The 25,125-nt window shown below is 37.8% G+C and overlaps 1 protein-coding gene across 6 annotated transcripts in view; it reads left to right on the top strand.

Annotated features, from left to right (window-relative positions):
• LOC127794892 (pyrophosphate-energized membrane proton pump 2) overlaps window positions 1-23,057 on the top strand; it is a 30,628-nt gene extending 7,571 nt beyond the window's left edge. For all 6 annotated transcript variants that reach the window (XM_052326184.1, XM_052326182.1, XM_052326185.1 and 3 more), the window contains 12 exons: window positions 8,281-8,432; window positions 8,569-8,716; window positions 8,894-9,026; window positions 16,027-16,199; window positions 18,155-18,275; window positions 19,737-19,924; window positions 20,362-20,799; window positions 20,943-21,107; window positions 21,196-21,351; window positions 21,426-21,537; window positions 22,083-22,302; window positions 22,669-23,057. In XM_052326184.1, the coding sequence (XP_052182144.1) occupies window positions 8,281-8,432; window positions 8,569-8,716; window positions 8,894-9,026; window positions 16,027-16,199; window positions 18,155-18,275; window positions 19,737-19,924; window positions 20,362-20,799; window positions 20,943-21,107; window positions 21,196-21,351; window positions 21,426-21,537; window positions 22,083-22,302; window positions 22,669-22,768 (2,106 nt within the window). In that variant the 3' untranslated portion in view covers window positions 22,769-23,057. The remainder of the gene's footprint in view (window positions 1-8,280; window positions 8,433-8,568; window positions 8,717-8,893; window positions 9,027-16,026; window positions 16,200-18,154; window positions 18,276-19,736; window positions 19,925-20,361; window positions 20,800-20,942; window positions 21,108-21,195; window positions 21,352-21,425; window positions 21,538-22,082; window positions 22,303-22,668) is intronic.
• The last annotated feature ends 2,068 nt before the right edge of the window (window positions 23,058-25,125 follow it).

Genomic DNA, 25,125 nt, shown 5'->3' with positions numbered 1-25,125 from the left:
ATCCGCTAATAAAGACTGCTACCAAATACTGCTCGATGAGTCCTGGTTGCATCGCGCGCACCATAAATCTCAACTCAAATTGAGCTTGGTACTCAACCACAATCCCTTCTTGCCTCAACTTGCTGAATTCTTCGACTACATCTGCCATGTTTTTCTCCCCAAAGCGATTACATAACCCATTAACAAATTCTGCCCAGCTTCCATGCATTCCTTTGTCTTGGACCCATCCTTGATACTAAGAATTCGCCTCTTCATTTGAATAGGCCGACACTAAGTTTATGTTTTGATCTTCAAAGATCTGGTAGAATTGGAAAAATCTTTTGCACCTTCGTACCCACCATCATGGTTTCTTTCCTTCAAACATCGGAATCTCCAATCTTGGCATCGAAACATGGGTCTGAGTCCACTGTTGTCGATTCCTCCCCGAAACTTCTTGAGTTGTAGTTTGATCTACTTTGTCAAGAATTCTTTGTGTGTTCGAAGGGTTGCCTTGGTGTGGCAAAATTGGGTCAGAGGCTTGTCTTGGGGGAAATTCACAACTGGAATTGAGGTAGGGAAGACAGTTGCTTAGCACGTTGTCGATCCTTCGTCCCTGCAATTCCATCGTTTCTTAGCACTGCTTCATCGCTTCTTGTTGCTTCTCCAACACTTCTTGGTGCTTCTATGTGGTTGCTTGCATGGCTTCTTTCCATTCAACCAAGTCCTCCCCGCGTTTGGCATATGGTTTCTTTGGTGTGGGTCACCCTAAACTCCATGGATTCTAGCCTGATCTCCAATTGCTTCAAGCGTGTTCCCTCAGCCATGGCACCTTGATCCCTAGACGAATTGAATTCCTCAATCGTGCGTTCTGTCCTTCCCACACAGAAGCACCCTGCTTCTTCCGACGCTTTTTCCGTCGTGGCATGGCTATCGCAAGTTTCCCCACAGCCAGATCGTTCGGCTTTGCTTCCACTTCCCTTACTTGCTGGAATCACTGTTGTGGACCGAAAATTCCGGAATTCACTGCCCTGAGACTACATCCTCCTTCACCTTCTACTTCCGACCCCCAAGAGTCTTCGTAGTCACAGCCTCCCAATCACCAACCACTTCTTACCCCATCACCTAAGCTTGCGTCTGTCTTCTTGAACCTGTTCCTTTGATTATTTGCGATTGGCACTCCAGATTGGATCGAGAGCTATTGCCCGTGCTCGCCTACCTAAGCCCAGGCTCCTCGCTTTCGAATTTCAATCAAGACTGCTACCGGCGATTACCCCACAATTGGTTTGTTCGTCAATTCCGTTACTCAACCTTCATCGTGATGCCACCCACCAACCACCACCTATTCCTTTGGCGTCAGTTCCCGTTTCAGTCACGCCCTTTCGGTCTAACTGGCCTACTCTGTTAACTCACCTTCGAACCCACTTCGCCGGTGGCCAAGATCGTCGGCTCTGATACCACTTTGTCAAGCCCTTGAATTAGGGCTAGCAATTTCGATAATGCTGATTGTAAGAATGTGAGAAAGAGAGAGGGAGAGAGAGAATGAGAGAGAACAGGGAGAGAGAAATCAAGAGGGAAGGATGATTATTCATTCATTCAATTGGTAATTCTCCTTGTGTGCCGTAGGTCTCTATTAAAAGGACCTCTAGCCATACAACAATTCTCCTAACCACTTAACAACCTAACGCTAGCTGTTACACCCGTTCTTCTTGCCTTCTAACCCCCCAACGGTTTACAAGAGGTAAGTAATGACAAGGTTACCCCAGGGTCGTGACAACTGCTTGCTAGCGTGTCCTGCACATCTCGACCTATGCAACTTGCCCTTGTGTCTCGCATATCTTGGGCATATGTGCACACATGATCGCGCCTAGCTGCATGCATGCGTCCCAGCCATGCTGCATGCTGCCATCTTAGCCATTCCCTTGAAATCTCCCTCAATCTCTTGCATTTTCCCGCATGCTTGCTACCACCTTGGCATGACAACCCTGCGCCTTCCAACACTTAAGTCATTAGCCATCCGCATCCTGCATTGACATGCCCTCCTCATGCTAATGTGCTTTGCTGGTGCCGGAAGGTCGTCGATGAGCTTGCCGGAGACATTACAAACCACCCCCACCAAAAGGTTCCAATGACCTCGTCGGAAGTGAAGACAAGTACTGTTGGATAATGTCTTCAAATTGCCATAGAGTTGTATCCCTCTCTCAACTTTCTTCTCTCTCTGGAGCTCCCTTCCACCTCACTAAGTATTGACTACGCTTGTTCTTCTTACTTGCCCCTAATGTGCGATGGTCTAAGAATGTGTCACGACCTAAGGGTAATTAGAAGGGTAATAGTGTAATTAGTTACCAGTGTTCTAAAACGCGCTAGGCGCTAGTCGGGTGCCAGACTAGGGCCTAGGCTGCCTAGGCGGGGACTAGAAAAATTATTTAAAATTTAAATAAAATTCATATTTATATATATATATATATAAACAGATTATATATATATAAATCTTTCTCTATAACATTGAGAGGTAGTTGGGTATTGAATAATATGTATTATATTAAAAAAAATAATATTAAAGAGACATGAAAGGTAGCTGGAAATTGGGTGAGACTATTGTTGCTAATTTATATATATATTAAGATGTAATGTAATTATATATATACATATAATGTTAACAACTATTATATTAATAACATAAATATATAAATATATATATTACTAACATAATATATTAAGATCATATAATAGTAGGGGAATGAGAAGATCAGAGTGGAAATTTCCAGCATATTGGACGCATAAAGGGCTTCCACCTCCACCTCCACTGCCATTTTCTCTCTCCCATGTGCTTTCACTTGAATATATATATATATATATATGCATAATATATGATATTAAAATAGGATGAATAAAAGGCAGCAGCAAGAGCCTTCTTCAGAGTCTTGTCTTTCTGTTCCCTGAACCCTCCAGAATGCGTGAGTGTGCATTCTGCTTCTTCAGTGCTCCGATTGTCTTCTTCCTCTTTCCTGTCCATTTGCTTAATCCGCTGGACTGGTTCTTCTGACCCCCATGGCAGCACCAGGTGCAGCGAAATTGAGCTTCCAGCTTCCAGCTCAATATTAGCATACATGCACGCTGCATGCATGTCTGGGCGACCCAGGCGCCGCCGTGGCCGCCTAGGCGCCAATTGGTCCAGTTTAATCGGCCCAGTGTCTAAGGGTGCCGATTAACAATTATTCGTGGCGGCCAGCCTTTTAGAACACTGTTAGTTACCTTAGTTTTTTAGGAGCTATTTCTGTTATTTTGTTATAGCACATGGGACTGTTGTTCTAGATGTTTCTTTCAGTTATATAGCCTATAAATAGGCTCAGGTATGTAGAGAAGAGTATGCTTGAATTGAATGAATTCTTAACTCTCATTTCTCTCTAAGACTTCTCTCCATTCTCCCTCTCATTTCTCTCTACTGCTCTCCCTCATTTCTCTCTACATTCTTTCTCCCATTTCTATCCATTTTTCCTCTCCAATGTTCTGTTCTTGATTCTATTCCATCAAATCTTTCTGATTGTTAATCCAATCCTAGGCTAAACCCTAGGCACATGACACACCTCAATTTTAGAGGACCCTGCATTCACATTCCTTGCTTCAGGGCCGGTTCTATTTTTTCTCTAGGAGGGAAATCAAGTGACAGACTGATTTTGGCAAGTGAACATGACCATCAAGTTCTGCAATTGATCCTTGATCTGAACCCCCATTTCATCTCTGATCCCATCCAACCTTGTTTCCAAGCCCCCCCAAAGAGGAATCCAACTTCCGATCCATCTCCAACTTCAGATCCATTTGCCATGATTGCTTCATGGTTGCGGTTGGATCCGATCACAAGTAATTTCACTCGGGCCTGCAGATCAGTGACCGTCAAGTGGAATTGTTGTACCTGCGACTCAAGGTTCTTCATCTGCGTCCCTTCCGCCATTGTTGATCTTGCAGAATTTTCTTGGCCCGGACTTGCTTTGATACCAAATTGTCATCTCCTTGGAGATCTGACAATAATTCTTAAGAATTAGGTAGAGAATTCCAGAGAATAAAGGAAATCGATAGAAGAAAAGAGAGAGATGAGAGAATTGATAGAGAGAAAAGATAGAAATGAGGGAGAAATTCAGATTGATTCAAATTCAATTTCTTGATGCCTCATTACTGGGGAAGCGGGTCCTTATATACTGGATCCTGCGATCAAAACTCCCACCAACCACACAACCTTATTTACATTGTTACCCTTTCTAGAATTAGCTAGCAACTCATAATTGCCTGCACATGTAACCCTTGCCACTTGCACTATATACCTCCGCCTCTAGACGTTGGGATCATGACATTACCTTCTATGAAACTATGTGGTATGAGATAAAGCTTAATTGTGGAAATTGGAAATCATACAATTTAGTTCAAATAGTTGGATGTTTAGTTTACTTCTAAAATTCTCATTTTGCTTAAATTTTAATTCACTTGTGTTCATTTGAAAACATCAGAAAATAAGCCTACTACTTCTAAGACATCATTATTGTGGTTCAAGTATCCGATTCATGGAACTTCATCCCCTAACCTACCTGGTACATGACATGCTACTGTCCATGCTATGATTCTAACTTCGTTTCTTTTCTTTTTTCTATCTCTTATTTGAATATATTTTCCTGTTTCTATATGGTCCTTTTAACTTTATTCCTCTTTTCTTTTTTTCTTTGTGTAGGGTTTAGTCCTTTTACTTTAGTGTTGTGGGTTAAAGAACTTTCCAGGTTGTTGATCAAAATAACACTAAATTTTTTTTTGGTTGATAGAAATATCAAGTACAATAATTAAACAATTAAATGACATGCATAAATAATTTTAGCTTGAAATGCTTTGCTTAAATGTCGTTTGCAATGATGCAACCCAGAGGAAAATTAGTAAAAGGTTGGATGTGTGGGAGGAGTCCACCTCCTTGGACAAACCTAAAGAATTCAGATACCTAATTCGAGAGAATAGAAGTTAATATCAAAAGATATTGTTATCATTCGGAGAATTCAAGGTGATATGGGTTTCCTAAAATCAGTTTAGGGAATCTTGCCTAAACCAGTCTTAGGAAACTCTCCTAAGTATACAGTTGTTATTCTTTCCTATTGTATAGTTTCCTATTGTGTATGGATCTATAGTTTCCTATCGTATAGATTGATTGCTTTCCTTTTTATGTAAAAACCTCTTCTATAAAAGAAGAGCCCGTGTAATTAGATCTATGATAGATAGAAAAAGAGTTTTTATTCCATTGTTTACATATATTAAATTAAAATATTCTTCAAAGCTACTTTAAAATACAAAGTAAATCCCTATTTATAGACCCCCCCCCCCCCCCCCCCCCAAAAAAAAAAAGGTTCTAGGACATATTGGACTCTTACCAGACTAACTAAATGTCATTTGATTGACTTTTGGACAACTCTTAATTACACATGTTGAGTTGTATATAGAGATAGTTAGCGTTATGTCATGGCTTATGTCATGAGTTGGCATTATGTCATGGTACTTGTATTTATATGTGTTCAATCTTTTAATTTGTAATATACAATATATAAATTTCTCTCTTTCTAAGTTTCACATGCTATTAGAGCCAAAATACAAACCTTAGTTCCAGAGCCGCCAGTGAGATCATGTACTAAATATCCAATTTCTAAACATTTGGCGTATTCTTTGTTGTCTTCACAGTTCAGGGCATTCACTACAAAGGTTGATGAAGTGCAAATTCCTAGAGATATCTATGAGGTTTTACAAACACCACATTGGAAAAATGCTATAATGGAGGAAATGAATGCATTGGAAAAGAGTGGCACGTGAGAAGTGGTAAGATTACCTCAAGACAAGAAAGGGGTAGGTAGTAAATGGGTGTTTACTGTTAAGTATTAATCTGATGAGAGTATTGAGAGGTACAAGGCAATGTTGGTGGCCCAAGGCTTCACCCAAACACATGGTTTAGATTATGAAGAGACTTTTGCATTAGTTGCAAAGCTCAATTCTATACGTGTGTTATTGTGTTATTGTTTCTTGCAGCTAATTTGGATTAGGAATTACACCAACTAGGCATAAAAAATACATTCCTCAATGGTGACCTAGAAGAAGAAATTTACATGAGAATTCGTCCTGGATTTGAGACGGAAGGTAGGGAAGGAAAAGTTTGCAGGTTAAAAAAGTCGTTGTATGGACTTAAACAATCTCCTAGGGCATGGTTTAAAAGATTTAGTACAACTTTAAACCAGCTAGAGTATAAATAAGGGTAGTCTAATCATACTTTATTTACTAAACATGCAGCTAATGGTCAGAAAACTATCTTAATAGTGTATGTGGATGATATTATCATTACTGGTGACAATATGCAAGAAATAAAGGCACTTAAAGGCCAGTTACAACAAGTATTTGAAGTCAAAGACCTAGGACAACTAAGGTATTTCCTGGGAATGGAAGTAGCAAGGAGTAAGGAGGGAATCTTTATTTTCTAAAGAAAATATACGTTGGATCTACTGAAGGAGACAGGTAAGCTTGGCTGTAAGCCAGCCAACACACCATTGGAACCCAACTGGAAAGGTAAAGAGGATGGCACAAAAACAATAGTGGAAAAAGGTAGATACCAAAGGTTAATGGGAAAATTAATCTATTTATCTCTTACACGACCTGATATAACATATTCAGTCAGTGTATTGAGTCTATTTATGCATTCACCCACTAGCAAACATCTTAAGGCTGCTTATCATATCCTCAGATACCTTAAAGGAACTCCCTGAAAAGGGATGATGTTCAAAAAGAACGAGGACCGAGGAATAAAAAGCTTTGTGGATGCTGATTGGGCTAAATCTCTAGAAGATAGTAAGTCTACTTTTGGATATTATACTAAGGTATGGGGGAATCTTGTGACATGGAGAAGCAAGAAATAAAGTGTGGTGGCTAGAAGCAGTGTTGAGGCAGAATATCGAGCTATAGCTCAAGGTATATGTGAGATGATATGGCTTGGGAAGCATATGGAAGATCTACAGGTGTCAATAATGATCCCTACAAAGCTATATTGTGATAGCAAATCGACCATCAGTATAGTGAATAATTCGGCCCAACATGATCGGATGAAACATGTGAGAATTGATTGACATTTCAGCATGAAATTGAGGGTGGTGGAATCAATCTTATATCCTTACAGATTTACAAGAAGCTGATATTTTCAATAAGGCCATGACTAAACAGGGGTTTGAGCTAGTTAGAGGCAAGCTGGGAATGAGAGACATTTATTTACTAGCTTGAAGGGGGGGAGTGTTGAGGAAGAAATTTCGGATCATAGTGGAATTCCGAAATTAAATGATGATATGAGCAGTTTGTTGATGATATGAACAGTCGGTTTGAATGAGAGATAAGTTAATAAGAAGAAGAAGTTGAAATCAAAAGAAGATAACAAGTTACAGCTATTCCATAAAGATAGGAGGAAAACTAATTTTCAAGTTTAAATCCTATCTTATCTGTTGTTGTATTGTAGTTTAAATTTGTTTTTGAAGTCCTAGATTCTAGGAGAAAGCTGATAGCAGCTTCTGTATATATATGCAGCCTATGAACAAATTCAAAGTGTGATTGAATTTATTTCCACTCACCCCTTTGCCACTTAGAGGATTTCTGTCTAAGCATCTAAGTTTGTTCAATTAGTTATCATTGATGTCTTTTCTAGTCATTTTATCATTTTAACTCACCTTAACTCAAGTATTTACCAAACACTTATACATAATCAAGCTCACCTCACCTCACCTCCATCTCAAGGCTAAATGGTCCCGCCCTTTTCATTCTTTCCAATGGAGAGTGACAAACTTTACATTACTTCCTTTACCCTTCTACCGTTCAATCCTCTACCCCATCTATCTCCTAAACAAAGCTAATAAGTGTCTCGCTGAGAGCTTTTGCAGAGTTTATTAAGAGTCGTCATGTTTAGGGGCTCTACCTTGGGAAATTTGGACTTGATCCCATGGAGAGATACTTTGGAATTGTCTTTAGTTCAAGAGACTGGTAGACACATCATGTATGCAGTCAAACTCTTGATGCAGAGATAGTTCTGTATTTGGATGGAGGCTGCACATTGGAAAACAAGAAAGGAACTTTTTGTATTGAGTAGTTTCAATTATTACCCATATTTAAATTCCAGCACCATACTGTAAGTATCTTGTTATATGAGCACTAATTTTTTTTCCATGAGCACAACTTCCTAGAATGGTCAACCTAAAGGAGAATTCCACATATTATATGTTTTTGGCTTTCTAAGATTATCATATTATTTGCTAGATTTCAGATGCAATACGTGATGGTGCCGAAGGCTTCTTTAGGACCCAGTATGGCACTATCTCCAAGATGGCTGTTTTACTTGCGCTGGTGATCCTTGGTATATATTTGATTCGTAGTACAACCCCTCAACAAGAATCTTCTGGGCTAGGGAGGTAATAATAGATATTTTTTTTTTTTTTGGGTGCTACGTGGTAAATAGTAGATAATTTGATTTTGTGTTTGTGGCATTTATATCCCCTCAAAGTTTCTGCTGGAAAAAGGTCACCTGTCAACACATGCTTTATGCAGGTCAACATCTGCATATATTACCGTTGCGGCTTTTCTTCTTGGGGCTTTATGTTCAGGTATTGCTGGATATGTTGGAATGTGGGTGTCTGTTCGTGCAAATGTACGGGTATCAAGTGCTGCAAGACGTTCTGCAAGAGAGGCACTGCAGGTAGTCTCTTCTCTACTTAATTGTCAATTTAACATGCTTTCAGATTTCTTTCTCAATCAGCATGGAAACAGCTCCCACATGCAGTGGTGGGACTCTGCACATCAGACCCTTTCTAAAGCCCAAAACTGTGGAATCCTTGTATCCTTGCTCATTTTAATCTGTGATTTTTATGTGCAGATAGCTGTCCGCGCAGGTGGCTTCTCAGCAATCGTGGTTGTTGCTCTGGCAGTACTTGGGGTTGCCATCCTCTATGCCACATTTTATGTTTGGTTGGGAGTGGGCTTGCCAGGTTCAATGAATGTCACTGATTGTGAGTGTCACTTTTTTGTTAGACTATGAAAATCTAACTTACTGCTTAAGGTGTTTCCATTCTTGTTTCAAAAGGAGATATGTTTGTAAACACAAGTTAATGGAAGGTTGAGAGCAATGCACTAGAAGAATCTACAATTTTATACTTGTTCTTGTCTGCCGCTATTTGTATTTTCTGGTTTTAGTTGTCAATCATGTCATATGAGATTTATAGCATTCATATCTGGATTACCTTTCAGGACGTTCTTGACATTGTATTCAAAATATATCATATGGTTTTAAGGTCATGGGACATTTGAGAATTTTTTATTACAAGTTTTCTTTTGGCCAAACTTAGAAAGGGTATGGGGAAACTTTACTGATTTAATGTGATAACATGTTCTTCACTGTCTAAAACATTTGCAAATGGTGCATGGCTTTTAGAGTGCTGCCAACAGTATGCTAAATTTATTTCATTAGCTGTCAGGACACTGTTATTGTACCCTCTACTACTCTTTCCACCAATGATATTGTTGCACTTGTTATTGAACTGATGTTAGAAACAGTAAAATGATAAAGATCTGATGACCTTTTTGTAGTGGATAAAGTACCTGTAGTGGGACACTATGCCATGAATAAATTATTCGATAGTGCACTGGACCCACAAAAGCATAATCTTGGTTATAAGAAGCACATTGACTATACTACTGCTGAGTCATCAAAAAACCCAATTTGGTTATTAAAAAAATCATTTATTAAATTGAACTCTAAACAATTTGCTGGCATTAACTGTTTATATCTTCAAATAGGCATCCTCAAACATCTTAGGAGTCCAAGTGATAAAATATCCAGAGTGACAAAATGTGTCGTATGAGTTCTTCAACCTCTTAGATCCAATGCTGGAATCTTGTTTGATGGATTCAATGTATTAAATAGGAAAAAAGACCAATTTTGGCCCTTGAACTTTTCGATTTTGGTCAATTTAGCCCCCGGACTTTTCAAAATGGTTTACTTTGCCCTTGAAATGCTAGGTTTTTGTTTTTTTTTTTTTTTGGGGGGGGGGCTCAAATGTACCCCTGAATTAAATCATTTCAAAAAATTCAGGGGTGAATTTGAGCCAAAAAAAGTTTAAAGGGCTAAATTGACCAAAATCGAAAAGTTTAGGGGCCAAATTGACCATTTCTCTATTAAATAATTATATCTATATAGCATGTAAAATAATGGCCTTTAAGGCTGGTAGTTCAACAAAAGTGTTTAATGGGTATATCAAATGTTCATTAAGTGTTGATAGAAACCAAAGCTGATAGTAGAAATGAAAAAAAGACATGGACGAAGAAGAGAAGTATAGGAGAATATAGAGAAGAAAAATGAACAAAAAGGATGGAGGAATAGATGTTGGATGGGAGAAAGGAAGAATACTCGAGAAAGAAGAATATAAATTTTTCTATCAGTAGTGTCCAATGATGATGAATTCGTACACTTCTCTACTAAACTAGAAATCTAAAATGTAGTAGAAAACAAAAATGGAAAATTTCTAACCTTTAAAGTTTCTAATAGATAAAATCCTAATTAGGAGTATAAAGTTTTGGAATAGTTATGTCAGAGTCAGATCTGACAAGGGGAAATTCTTTTTTGAATTGGGGAGAATTGGTGAAGAATTGAGAGGGAGAGCCAGAAGAAGAGAGAGAAAGTGAGGGGGAGTTTGAGAGAGAGAGAGAGTTTAGGCAGGAGAAGTTTGATCAATTGTATTCCAAGATGAACAAATGGAGCAGGATTAGTTAGCATTTATACTGATCCTTGGCTCGGAAAAGGCGCCAACGGCTGCCCCAAATTCAAACATTATAAATTGAAATAATGTTGTAATTGCCTTAACCATATTTTCTATTTTCCTGCCTTTATAACCGCAGGCACATGACAATTCCACTGCCCCCCCCCGGGCCCCCTTCCCTTGATACATTTCTTGGCGTCAAGAAATTCAGAGCAACCATGCTGCCTTTGGAAATTGGGAGAGTAGGTCTGGGAGTGTCATGTACCTAGTGTTTGGATTGAAATTTGGAAGAATATGAGGTAATTAGGACCAAGAACAGAATGAATTGAGGGAGAATTGGATAGGAGAGAGATAATAGACAGAAATGAGGGAGAGTTGCAGACAGAACAGAGAAAGAGAAAGAGAAAGGGAGAGATTAGAGAGAAAGCAGAGGGAAACGGGAGGGAAATTTGAGAGAGAATTGATGAGAGGGAAGCTGAAATTCAATTATCATTCAAAACATGTCCTACAAATAGTTTTCAGTAGCTTTATATAGCTACTCTACAAAAATAACAAACTAACAGAAAAATACAACTAGAGAAAAATACAAGTAAAATGTAAAATAGGCTAAATTGTTGTTTTAGCCCTAGTAAAACCCTTGGGTCTTGACATTTCCCCCCGCCTTAAAACATTTCTTGTCCCCAAGAAATGCCAAACCTCCATAGCTCCCAATATGCTTTTTCCTTCTCTTCCACATCTTGGATGGATAAATTTTGAAAAACCTTTGTATGCATAACAAATTTGTAGTAGCTCTCATGTGCACCTCGATTGGAAAACCAAAATCAATCATTATTTGTTGGTCAAAGTGAGCAGCTGAAACCTGCAGACTACTGTTCTCACCAACTTCCCCATCACAACTCCTTTGATGTGGGTGGTTTGAGTCCAAAGGATTGGCTAACTTTGAATGCCACTTCCTTTAATATTTCATCACCATCTAGTGAAATTAAGGATGTCAAATGTTCATCTTTAGCTACAGTTAATGGTGTCTTGGACGGGCCAATGTGCATCTTTAGCTACATTTCTCACACAAATAACCTCTAGATGTTGCAATTGAGAAATGTAGACTCGCTTTGGATACCCAAACATCAGTTGTTTGAGAGCATTACAATACATGCACAATATTAAACCTTTATTATATGCTCAACTAAACAATTCCACACAACATGCCCACATAATTCACGCATGTCATATTGCACATTAGGCTACCATTCATTTCATGCATAAATCATTTAACATGTGACATAAGGAACCGTATAATTCAGTTTACACCAATGCAGGCTTTCTACCTTAGTTCCTTGCTTCTCCCAACAACCTTTCCTTTCTTCTAGCAAAACCTCCCTTCTTTCCATAGTTTTTTTTCACTTTCCAATTCTTTCCCCATCCTTTATACTACCTCACTTTGGGAGCCTCTCTCTAGCTTTGAGAGCTTCTCTCTCTATCTTCTTTTTACTGGAAATCAAATGGCTTGCTTCTTGTCATGACCCCCATGAATTAGGAAGATATTTTTTTTTTTCAATTATATATTTAATTAGTTTATTTAATTAGCGATTATATACTAGGAATTACAGTTATGGAGAAGTGGGGAGATAGTGGGGTGTTTCAGGAGCAGTTATTGACAGTGAAGAGTGGTAATTGACACAAAAACTGTGGTTAGGTTTCTATATAAAGTTGTAACCCCCACATTGTCGAGGTCATGAATGAATTATGAAGAATTTATTAAAGTCTCTCATTCTCCCCTATTGTTTCCTTTGATTTCCCCCTCAATTCTGTCTGATTTCTCTCCCATTTCTCCCAGTTTTCCCCCTACTTTTTGTCAGCCTCCCTCATTTTGGTCTGTCTCTCCCTTATTTCTTCTTATTTCTCTCTCAAATTCTAGTTCTACCTTCAAAGAAAACATTAGTTAGGACTAGGGTCCTGACATTTGATATTATAGTAGTTTCTTGGCTGTGAATTAGGGTTCATAGCAGTTGATTTTGCTCAGAACAAGGTGGTTATTGCATCAGTGATCCAAAGTGAATTTAGAAGAATATGGATTGTGTAGATGGAAAAAGGAACTCTTGAGAGAATGTAGATATTGGAGAGAGTATTTAAGGAAGAAACCAATAAAAAGTTGGACGACTCATGATCATGATAGCCAAAAGGTATCATGTCAGTTTTCTAGCAAAATTACTTTTTAGGGAATATTCTGATCCAATTATTCAACAAAAGAGACTAGTCCCTGTGACAGAGGACTGTCTGCTGAAGGAGAATGATGATCAAATTTTGGAAGGTATTGATGGTGATGTTGCTAACATTACATGTCCTAAGCAATCTGTGGTTGAGCACAACAAGGTGTCGAGTTCAAGTAGCAACAAAGATGTTCATGGCTGGGATTTGAATTTGTTCAAATCATATGATCCTGTCGTTGTCACCAATTCAATGAACATAGCCAAAGATCCTCCTTCTGTAAAGTATCTCCCTCTACTTTATCATCGAGAAGTTCAACCATTTGTAGGCATTACTGTTCCAGAGGACATTACAGTCCAAGGTGATTCTAGGTTTGTCAAGGAAGGTCAAATTATTCCAACTGAACCGACTCAAGACCTTCCACTAAAGGTGGAGGAAGAAGATACACCATGGGCTGATTTGGTTCTGAAAGAGAGAATCGAAGCAGGTTCCTTTGGGGTTGTCCAATGTGTTGATTGAAAGGGGCTTGGATGTATATAACTTTGGTGTGAGATTATGAAAAATTGCATGGAAAATTGAAGTGGATGAAGGGGCAGTAGGATATAAAGAAGCTGTAGGGATTGAATGAAGAAGGTAGCTAGTGACCATGATTCCTTGGGGACAAAAAATCTTTTAAGGGGGAGAGAATGTCACGATCCCCATGAATTAAGGAGATATTTTCTTTTTATTTTAGTTATATATTTAATTAGTGGTTATGTTCTAGGAATTACAGTTATAGAGAAGTGGGGAGGTAGTGGAGTGTTTTAGGAGCAGTTATTGGCAGTGGAGGAGGGTTAACTGTCACAAATAATTGTGATATAGCTTTCTATATAAAGCTGTAATCCCCATAGTGCCAAGATCATGTATGAATTATGAAGAAATTTATTGAAATCTCTCATTATTATCTTGATTTGCCCCTCAATGCTGTCAGATTTCTCCTCCATTTCTCCCAATTTTCCTTCTACTTTCTGTCAGTCTCCCTTATTTCAGTCTCTCTTTCCCTTGTTTCTTCCTATTTCTCCCTCAAATTCTAGTTCTACCTTCAAAGAAAACATTAGTTAGGACTAGGGTCCTGACACTTCCCTATTTATAGAGCTCCACAAGCAACAGAAACTGTTGCAAGTAGGCTGCTCTTTGGCTACCACATGCTCTAACTGTGTGGTGTCCCTTGATGCATGATCACCTGCTTCAACATTTTCTTTACAAGTCACCACTATTTTAGAAGCTTCTAGAGTGTCTTGGATAGATCTACTAGTTGTTGGAACTTCATTAATAATTGTTTTAAACCCCTTCTTTAGCTTTTAATCACATTTCCACTGATCTTAACCAAATTGAATAAAAAATTTGTCATTGGTATCCTCTTACCATTCCTAACAACATATTCAAAGTGTGCTTATTTATCTTTTCATTTAAGCCCTCAAAATGAAATTTAAAATCAGCTGCTCACCTGAGTGTTAATGTGCCTGCTTCCAATGGTCTACCTAAAGTTGACTAATTGTCAACTCTTCCTTTTGGACATCACTCTCCCTGTAGTTGATTGTAGGTCTACTCTTCACGCTTTTCCTTTTTTAATTCTCAATCAAAGTATGGGGTGTTACATTCCCCCCCCCCCCCCCCCCCCCCCAACAACAAAAATGTGGTCTTTTACATTTTTGGAATCAACTTAATGTTTTGAATTGATCTGTCAACAATTGAAATAAATTTCCAAGGTCTCCAAATGGCCATTGAAATAAACATTTTTGGAATCAACATATGCCCATTCCAAATGCCAAACAGTTAAAGACACATTTCGAACATTCCCTCTCCTCTTTCAATCTGCTTGGATGTCCATCTTCACACAATTTTTGGGTTTAGGTGAAAGCATGCAATCTGTCACCAATTACCATTCTAGGTTGCCAATAGTTGACTTTCCATGTCTACTGTTCTCTTGCGTTGCATGGTTGATTACAGAACAGATGGCATGCTTGACTGGCACTAACATAGCCTTATCTGGTCAACAGTACTTTTTAGTGTCAGCTGCCCACTTCCAATGGTCCAACATCATCCAGAAACTTGCCAAGCACATACATTATCAATTAGTCTCAGGCAATTCACTCATATTAAGCCACACCGTCATATCCTCATCCTTGGACATAAATTTATCTAACACAAGGCCTTTTATGCATTGAACTTAAGATGAGGGAGATATATATTGTGAAACCAAACCTATGCATGCAGTATGTCCTGATGGGAATCTCTATCAAATGCATCATGGAATGATGGAACAGCTGCATTTTGGACTCAGTTTATAGAGATGGGCATACAAAGGCTATACATACAATGTCAAAGCTAATTTTGTTTCTAGTATTTGGAACTTACTTTTTTCTCCCCAGAGTAAGTTGTAATTTAATGATTGATAATTGGTAGGTGTTATGGTTGGTTCAGTTGAATGGTTGCGTTGCTGGATTATATTCTCACGGATTAATTTAATCATTTATATAAAACAAACAAAGAGATATCAAATGATTTAGTTTTTCAATTCCTTTAAGAGTTGATTCTGTTTTCCCAGACAGATTGCTGCACAAGGATGTCATGCCTATCATTTGTTTTTGTTAATGTTTTACTTTTATTTTAGTTTTTTATTATTATATTTCTTTTGTGATTAATATCACGTAGGATGTCATATCTGTCATAATTGTATCTAAGACTGAGTATTTGTAGGAATCATTTGGGTACTCTACATAGAAAACTCATCTGGATTAGAAAAACACAAGCCGTTCAAATAACCCTAAAACCTTGAGATTTGCTTCTGATTAACTGTAAATTGGAATTAAAGTATTTGAGCAGGCAGTCAATATTTGATTGGAATTTTGGTTTGCTAACAGATGTTTGGATGTGCATGTACAAATAAATTGGATTTATTTTGACACGTAACTGTAATATGTTTGTAGCATGCATATTCATACTTTTCGGTATTGTAGAATTAACTTGTAATTCCATCTGTTGTTATTTTATATTTTATCTTTCCCAGTGCCTCTTCTTCTTGTGGGATATGGCTTTGGAGCTTCATTTGTCGCCCTTTTTGCTCAGTTGGGTGGTGGAATATACACAAAAGCGGCTGATGTTGGAGCTGATCTTGTTGGGAAAGTAGAGCAAGGGATACCTGAAGATGATCCTCGCAATCCTGCTGTGATTGCTGATTTGGTATTCTATTCATTCCCTTAATCTTTTTTCTTGTTGATACTAAGTGCATATGAAGCATCACGGCTAGTAATAAATACAATTTTGGATGTTTGCAATTGAATTAGAATTTGAAACTACAAAAAACAGTGGTCTCCTTTTGCTTTATTTTCATTTTTGTTTTTTCTTCTTCTTTTATATCTTTTTATATTAGACTTGTGTCTTTGCTATGAGATGAAATTGTATTAGATGAACATCACTTGTCTATTGAGCATAAACTGCTTTGCTGCATGGCACAGGCTGCCAGTGGGCACTCAGAACTGACACCTATAATGGAACTTGTTCAACACTTTTTAAGTGTTTATTGAAGTAATCTTCTATTGTCGCACAAGACTAATGTGGTACATCAATTAAACTGTGGTGTGTGTCAACCCCAACCCCATATGGATTTGCTGAATCCCACAAATTTTCAAGGATGGTGGCATTTGAGTATCTGAATCGGCTCATGCAACTTGGATTTGTGGACTAGAGGCAGGGGTGATTCGAGGTTTTAGATTCTATAGTCCATATTTTGAGCATAGTATTCACTCCATTTGACAAAATATCATATGCAAACAGCAAACACTAAGCCACTCCTGCATGGACATGTTTAATGAGTTCATTAGCTAATAGGGAAAATACATAAGGGCTTAAAGTAGATAATTGACATAAACCAATTGATATACACACTAAGCCTCCACATGTTTTGACATGTTTTCGTTCCATGATACATGTCTTTAGTGACCTGTATATAAGCAATTCAGACTCCTTTCTTCTATAAAACCTTTGTAAGACTCCTCTAGAACTTTGTCATAAGCTTTTTCTAAATCTATGTACACTATATTCAAATGTCATATAAATATTTTTATCTCTATACCTTTTCATTAGGCACCTTAACAAGTATATAGCTTCCTTTGTTGACTGACCTGGCATGAAACCAAATTGGTTTTTGGATACCTTGGCTTCTCTTCTTAATCTTTGCTCAATTACTCTCTCCCAAAGTTTGATGGTGTGGCTTATTAGGTTGATTCTTTTATGATTTCCACAACTTTGCACAAACTCCTTTCATTCTTGTAAATAGGCACTAAAGTTCTCTTCCTCCGCTTGTTCGACATACTTTTGACCTAAGAATCATATTAATTAATTTTGTTTAACAAAAATGCTCTCTTTTCTCATACATTTCCATATTTCTATCAGTATCTTATCTAGTTTAATTGTTTACTATAATTCTTTGTTTTGAATGCTTGTCTTATTTCATTTGAGCATATTTGTCTATAGAACATGTAAATAACATCATCCATGCTTGGGGTAAATTGTGTCCAAATGCCCTATGGTTTAAGTCATTTTATGAAGACCCCCTTCGGTTTAAATTTAGCATTTGAGGTCTTTGTATTTTGTTGTTGTTGTTGTTGTGTTTTTCTTTTTTTGGTTTCTTTCCTCAAGCATCCCCTTATATTAGGTCAAGCAATTAACAAAGTTAAAAATAAAGTAGATTTCACCCAAACCCTTTGCGGCCTCCGATTTAGTTTTATGTAGACCTCTTATTAATTTTCTTCCTGGCTCAAAAGGAACTGTGACTTGTCCCTGTAACTGTACAATGTATTGTTTCTGTCGGAAACTTTCTCTAGAACCCTTTGGGTCCTTAACTCCTCACCCCCATCCAGAGGAAAAAAAAAAAAAGAAAAATACATCTTCCGGTTCAAGACATTTTTTTAAATGTGAGATTTCCACCCTTCCTGGAAAACAATTAAAACATTTTTGTGCATCCAGGAAAAGGGTGGCCCGGTTGTGCAGTGAAGCTTCAGCAGTTTTAGCTTAATTGATTGTGCAAACCTAATTTTCCTGCAGCTTAAGTTCTGTGATTTCCTCTTTTAATTTGTTATCACAATGAATCTTGGATTGTTCTCTGATGATTGAACTAATTTGTTCTCACTTTGGAGGTTGGAGACAATGTTGGTGATTGTGCTGCCCGGGGTGCTGACCTTTTTGAAAGTATCGCAGCAGAAATAATTAGTGCCATGATACTTGGAGGAACAATGGCTCAGCGCTGCAAAATTGAAGGCATGTGTTAGTTCCTTTGTAACTGTTTTTATGGAATTAGTACATTGACTTGTTTCTTTGTTGATGCCCAGTCAGATGATGTAACATCTCAACTCATGACCCTTGTCATTAAACATGGTCTCAAACACAGGGTTACTGAGTACTCAATCTCATAGTTCTTAGCTCTAAGATGAATTCACACATGCATCATTTATTTCCTGTGCTGTAGTTAATCTTTTGGAGTTGTAAGTGCTAAATTTTATATTCTTGTATTACTTGTTGGCATAATAATCAATATCATGCAGGTTAGGGGGTGTCAATCTGGTTGTTTTTAATGCAGTTCAAGTAATGTTGTAAAATTACATTTTCAGAAAGCATAATCACCACTTTTTTATTTGTTGAATGTTTTGTTTTATCTCTAGATTTTGGTTGATTGTATATATTTTTTCTTGACAAAACCCTAGGGAAAATAAATAGAAAATACTTTGTGACAACTTGGGTCTTTAAATTCACCCAAGTTTTGGGAGAAATTTTAGCATGCCAAAGTGAGTGTTGGTCCATTGATTGCTGGAATGTTAGCATCTCTGATAAGTGATAACATAAAAACCAGCTGGTAACTATATCAAGATACAAGAAGCCTTAGCTTCAGCAAACAAGTGTCAGATCCTGAGATCTGGCAGTGAATTCTCAACCAATTGGTGAGAATTAGGGCAGAAATTTAGGGAGAATTGGGAAGGAATTGAGAGAGAAAGAGAGAAGAACAGAGGGTGCGAGAGAGAGAGAAGGATTGAAAGAGAGAGAGAGAGAGAGAAGAATTGAGTGGGAAACAGAGATATTTCTCAAATAATTCTTTGGTAGTTTTGTATTAGTCTGGATCAGCCTTATATACTGATCCAGGCAGCAGTGGGTTGGCGCCAACAAGGCTGCCAAATTCAAAATCAAGTACAACTGAAGGCAGCTATCTTCTAAGTACAACTGTGTATATTGCTACTAAAAAGTACAAACAAAAACCAACAGCAGGTACATGACAAGTAACCAACATTTTCTGGAAATATTGTTGTTTTGCAGTAGTGCCTTTTTCTCTGCTGATTTCCCGTCGCTGCTTTTTTGTTTATGTATTAGACACTTGTGTGTTGGTTGCTCTCTTCTATCACCAGAGCATTTATGTGAATTACTTTCTTACTTTTTCCTCTACCTCACAAATCTATTAATTACTTATCTTTTATCATCAAACACCATATGTTAAATTACTTCTTAGCCCCTTTTCTCTGCTTCACAATAGAAGTAGTTGTAATACCCTCAGCTCTGCATTCTTGTTTTGAAACTGATGATCTTTGGGCAGCAACTCCTCAGGATCCACCAGATAATGAGCCATTTTCTTCATTCCTATGATGTTGCTTCCTTTGAGAATAATACTGATAAGGATTGAGGTTTTTTCTTATTTATTGAACTCATGCAGCTACTTCCATCTATTGCATGCAGATCCATCGGGCTTTATTTTATTCCCACTTGTGGTTCACTCATTTGACCTAGTGATATCGTCAGTGGGAATACTTTCAATTCGCAGTAGACGTGACTCCGGAATGATAGGAGCATTAGAGGATCCTATGGCAATTCTTCAGAGAGGATATTCTGTTACAATATTCTTAGCTGTTGTGACTTTCGGACTGGTAAAAGTTTTTAGAGTAAATTGTATCCAGACCCCCTGTGGTTTGGGTCATTTGCAAGGAGACCCCCTGTAGTTTAAAAATGTCTCTGGAGGTCTTTATGGTGTAAGTTTTTTTGCTGGAACACCTCATTCTGAGGCATTTTAACCCTATGGTTTAAGAACATCTTTGGAGGTTCCCGTGGCTTAATTTTTTATGCTTGGAGACCTCATCGAGAGACATTTTAAACTGACAGGGGTGCCTAAGCAAAAGAAGTCAACCACAAGGACCTCTAGAAACATTTTTAAACCATAGGGGGTCCTTATGTAAATAACCCAAACAACTAGGGGTTTGACTGCAAACCAAGTTTTTATTGACTAATGAAACATATTAACAAAGTGTTTTAAATAATAGCCGGTTGCAATGGAAACTAAGAATTATTGTTTGCACTATTTTTACAGTCTACACGGTGGATGCTATATACTGAACAAGCCCCTTCCGCATGGTTGAACTTTGCTTTGTGTGGTTTGGTTGGAATTATGACAGCATATGTATTTGTTTGGATATCTAAGTACTACACTGACTACAAGCATGAGCCAGTACGCACATTAGCACTTTCAAGTTCCACAGGACATGGAACTAACATAATTGCTGGTATCAGTTTGGGCTTGGAATCAACGGGTCTTCCTGTTCTTGTCATAAGTATATCTATTGTTTCAGCATTCTGGCTGGGTCATACTTCAGGACTGGTTGACGATGCTGGAAATCCCACTGGTGGATTATTTGGAACAGCTGTGGCAACAATGGGAATGCTTAGTACTGCAGCTTATGTTCTCACCATGGATATGTTTGGCCCAATTGCTGATAATGCAGGTGGAATAGCAGAGATGAGTCAACAGGTAACCTGCCAATTCTTTGGAAATGTTAACCCTTTTGACAGTAGAAACTGTCCACTAAATATATGTATATATATATTTTTTTCATTTTTCCCCATTTGGGGGGGGGGGGATGTGGACTATATAATTAACAATGTAACTTACAGCCTGAAAGTGTTCGGGAGATTACTGATATACTTGATGCGGTTGGCAACACCACAAAAGCTACTACCAAAGGATTTGCAATTGGATCTGCAGCACTTGCATCTTTCCTCCTATTCAGTGCTTATATGGATGAGGTGGCTGCATTTGCTCAAGTACCTTTTAGACAGGTTAGTCCAATTTCTAATCCAAATTTGTATGGTTTTCCCCCCCAGTTTCAGTTTGACACTATCCAAGTTTACTGCTGCTTTCATGCAGGTTGACATTGCCATCCCAGAAGTATTTGTTGGTGGATTGTTGGGCTCTATGCTTATTTTTGTATTCAGCGCATGGGCCTGCTCTGCCGTTGGTCGAACTGCTCAAGAGGTGGTTAATGAAGTAAGAAGACAGTTTATTGAGAGACCCGGTATCATGGTGAGTGTCTCCAGTTAATCTCTATATTGCATTGTCTGCGTTATCAGTGAATATTTTGGGCATTTTTCCTACAGGACTATAAGGAGAAACCAGATTATGGTCGTTGTGTTGCCATTGTGGCAACAGCATCTTTGAGGGAGATGATAAAACCTGGTGCTTTGGCTATTGTTTCACCTATACTTGTTGGTGAGTTACCTACTATTTTCCTTCTGTTGCCCAAATAATTAGTTGTTATTCTTATTGCTGTTTTGGTGGTGGAATGTACGCAGCTGTCTAGAAATGAGAAAACAATCTATTTGGCTAGTACAAGATTTAGGGCTTAGATAGCTTACACGGTGATAATTCATTTCATTGTTGCCATAAAAGTGATTGACAGTTAAATAGATTTGCATGTATTTGATTTAGTTCTATATAGCAGTTAGATTTGCATTTATCTGATTTAGTTGCTAAGTCACTAGCATCTCAAATTAAATGAACAGATATTTAACTCCAAATAGGTTTTTTGTTGATAAATTAATATGATCACGATCAGAGCTGTGATGTTGCCATTAGGGTGTGTATTGTGTTCAAATAAATCTGTATCTAATTTTGGCAATCCGCATGTCTTAGTTTATCTTCTAGAGCTGTATGTACCAGCTTCTTGTCTTCTAATCTTCTACATCTATGTGTATATTTCATGTGTACATGCTATACCATGATTCACTGAAATCACTGTCTCTATCATGATAAAGGTTTTGTCTTCCGGGTATTGGGCTATTATACTGGACACCCTCTACTTGGGGCTAAAGTTGTTGCCTCTATGTTGATGTTTGCAACTGTTTCTGGGATTCTTATGGCTCTTTTCCTGAACACCGCTGGTGGTGCCTGGGATAATGCAAAGAAGTACATTGAGACTGGTGCTCTTGGGGGCAAAGGGAGCGACTGCCATAAAGCTGCAATTACCGGAGATACGTAAGTAGCACTTCTGTGATTAAAAGTAATGAATGATAGTTGCAGCATATTTTCGTGTTAGTAGACTAGTGGCTTTAGCATTTACCGAGCTGCATCCCCATTCCCCCATCCATCTTATTTTCTTGTTTTAGGAGTGTGCCAGTAGTACTAGTGTTAGCACATTCAAAGGAAGAAAAGCTTGAATCTATAATGAGCAGGAAGAAAAGAATTATATCTATATGCATATACAAACAGAGAGAATAAAGTTCCAACTTTTTAGCAGAATTCTTGTTTCTCTGCAGGTCCTCCAATATTTACTTACGCATTTTTTTTTTTTTTTTTTTGTGATTGATTGATCGATGATAATATTGATTAATTTGCTGACAGTGTGGGAGACCCATTCAAAGACACAGCGGGGCCTTCACTCCATGTCCTCATCAAAATGCTTGCGACAATAACTCTGGTGATGGCTCCCGTCTTTCTGTGACTCAAGAGTTTCCTTGATGTCCAACTTCTTCTCCTCCTGCCTGCCCTAAATACTTACTACTGGTGGTAGTCCCCTAATACTGTTTCTAGCAACAAGTGTAGAAAGATAATTAGTAAAATGATGAATGATATGAGATGCCTGCCGGATGATTCCTAGCCATGCAATTTGTTTTTTTCTTCTTAAATAATTGATATAAGATATTAGTAGTTAGAAAACTTACTTTTGTTTAGTGAATGATTTGTGCTCTCTCTCTCTCTGATATTTACTTACAAGGCATTTGATTTTGTGTGATTGATGGATCTGTTTGTGGCAATTATCATGTTTTATGGGTTCAAAAGAGACCATGCACTTGAAACTTTTTTAACTCAGTGTTTCTAAACACCACACATAGCAGCATGATGCTATGGAAGGGAGTAATGTTTGAGAGGCGTATACATTTTCATTTTGCTTCTTTGAAAGGGGGTGGTGACATATTTAACCATGCCCTCCTGGTTGTAGGATTTGGCCTAAAAACATTGTACCCCAAACATGTGAGAAATAAAAGTAATACCCCCCCCCCCGCCGGCATAACCAAAAGTAATACCCTAAACCCTAAAAGTATTACCCCCCCCCCCCCGGCGGCATAACCAAGTGGCAAAAGGACAGGCTGAAAACTTGTCTGGCACTCCTAGTGTGAGTTCGATTCCTGGAAAAAGCAGGATGCTTCTTTTTGAGGGAGGATTTTAGGAGTGGTATCAGTGGTGTCAAGGCTTACCACATTGGTTACTCGGGCATATCTTACGATTTACTTCCTCAGTGTAACTCTAGGGGTAGGGTGGTTGAGGACATCAGTGAGGCGTAATCCAAAAAGAAAAAAAAGCAATTACATTTTTTTCTGTTATTAGTTAAAATTCCAAAAAAAAATTTAAAATACTTTTGTACCATTTAGATATGGCCAAACTAAAAATTTCATCGATTTTATGTTTTACACGTGCGTGCACGCACAACACTATATTATTGAGACCACCGAACTATAAAGCCATTAAATTGAAACCATCGCAAATCTCAGATAACTTTTAGTGTACTCGAGTCAACTTTAGCGTCATTTTTGTTGGTTTCAAGAATCTTTGAGGGACTAACGTTACCTTGGCCTTTGTGGTTGTTCTTTTTTGAATTATCTAGGGGAAGATGACCTTTTTGAGTATGAGAAATTTAAAATCTTGAGATTATTATTTTTGTGTGATTTTCTATCGCTTGAGTCATCGATTTTGATAGAGGAGATAAATTACGGGTGAAAATTTTACCTAATTGTACAGGACAAAAAATCAAATTTATGATCTAGATCTAGCTTATCATGATCTAATCACTTAATCTTCATTATGAAAAATCTAAAATCTTGTTATTTAGATAATCAGCACCACTTGGACAAAGTATTCAAATGAAAACCTCAAAAAAAATAAAAAAATAAATGAGAAAAAGCATACGCTAAAAAGAAAATCACCTTGCAAAAATGGATAAAATGTACATCACCTACCTAAAAAGCCAAACTTTCTCAAGAAAGGCTAGAAAATATCTCTTTCTTAAAGTCTGGAACTAGTTTCAAGCATTGAACAACTGCACCACTTCATCTCAAACTTCTTATCAAAAGGGGTTTTTGTAAGAAAAAATTATTATCTTCTACTTCTTTCATCTTTCACACCTACGATCTTTTAAATCTATGATTTTTACATACTTGGGTTTGATGATGATGATGAAGTCATTGCAGTGCATTTGTTATTTTCTGTATATTAATTTCTCTCCCTTACTCCTTTTGATAAAACACACTCTAATTCACGGATGGATTTTCATTATTTTTCTCTTACGGGGAGAGAAAGAACCAATATATGTGTAACTCCTCCTTTAATCTGATACATCTATCAAGCATCAATTATTTTATTAATGGATGTATGAGATTTATTTATTAATAACTTCCCACTATTGTCATCCTCAACTCCTTGCTTTCAGGCCACTTGTTTATTAAACTGTAAACTAATTATCATACTCAACTCCTTAATTTTAGGTCACTTATTTATTAAACAGCAAACCAACACTCTTGTGTTTCCTCGGCACAATCCCAAACATTCTGAGCGAACTAGGTGCCCTTCCAAGGGTTGTCAACCCTAGAGCAAATCAAGATAAATGTGTTCTTGGTGAGCTCGAGTCTAGTCACTGCATCCGGTTAGGTCACTATGATTAACCCCCCATGTCTTGTTGGGTTGGGTGGGGTGTGGGAGGCGCCCGAGATGAGTGATTTCACCATTTAGACTAGGATAAAGGTATCCTTACAATCATTGAAGTACTTTGACACCTTGTTTTGTATCATCTCTTTGGCATCATAT

Source organism: Diospyros lotus, chromosome 2 (genome assembly GCF_014633365.1).
Source record: "Diospyros lotus cultivar Yz01 chromosome 2, ASM1463336v1, whole genome shotgun sequence".
Classification (NCBI taxonomy): Eukaryota; Viridiplantae; Streptophyta; class Magnoliopsida; order Ericales; family Ebenaceae; genus Diospyros; species Diospyros lotus.
The sequence above is the reverse complement of the archived record's forward strand: the minus strand, read 5'-3'. Positions and strand labels throughout refer to the sequence as shown.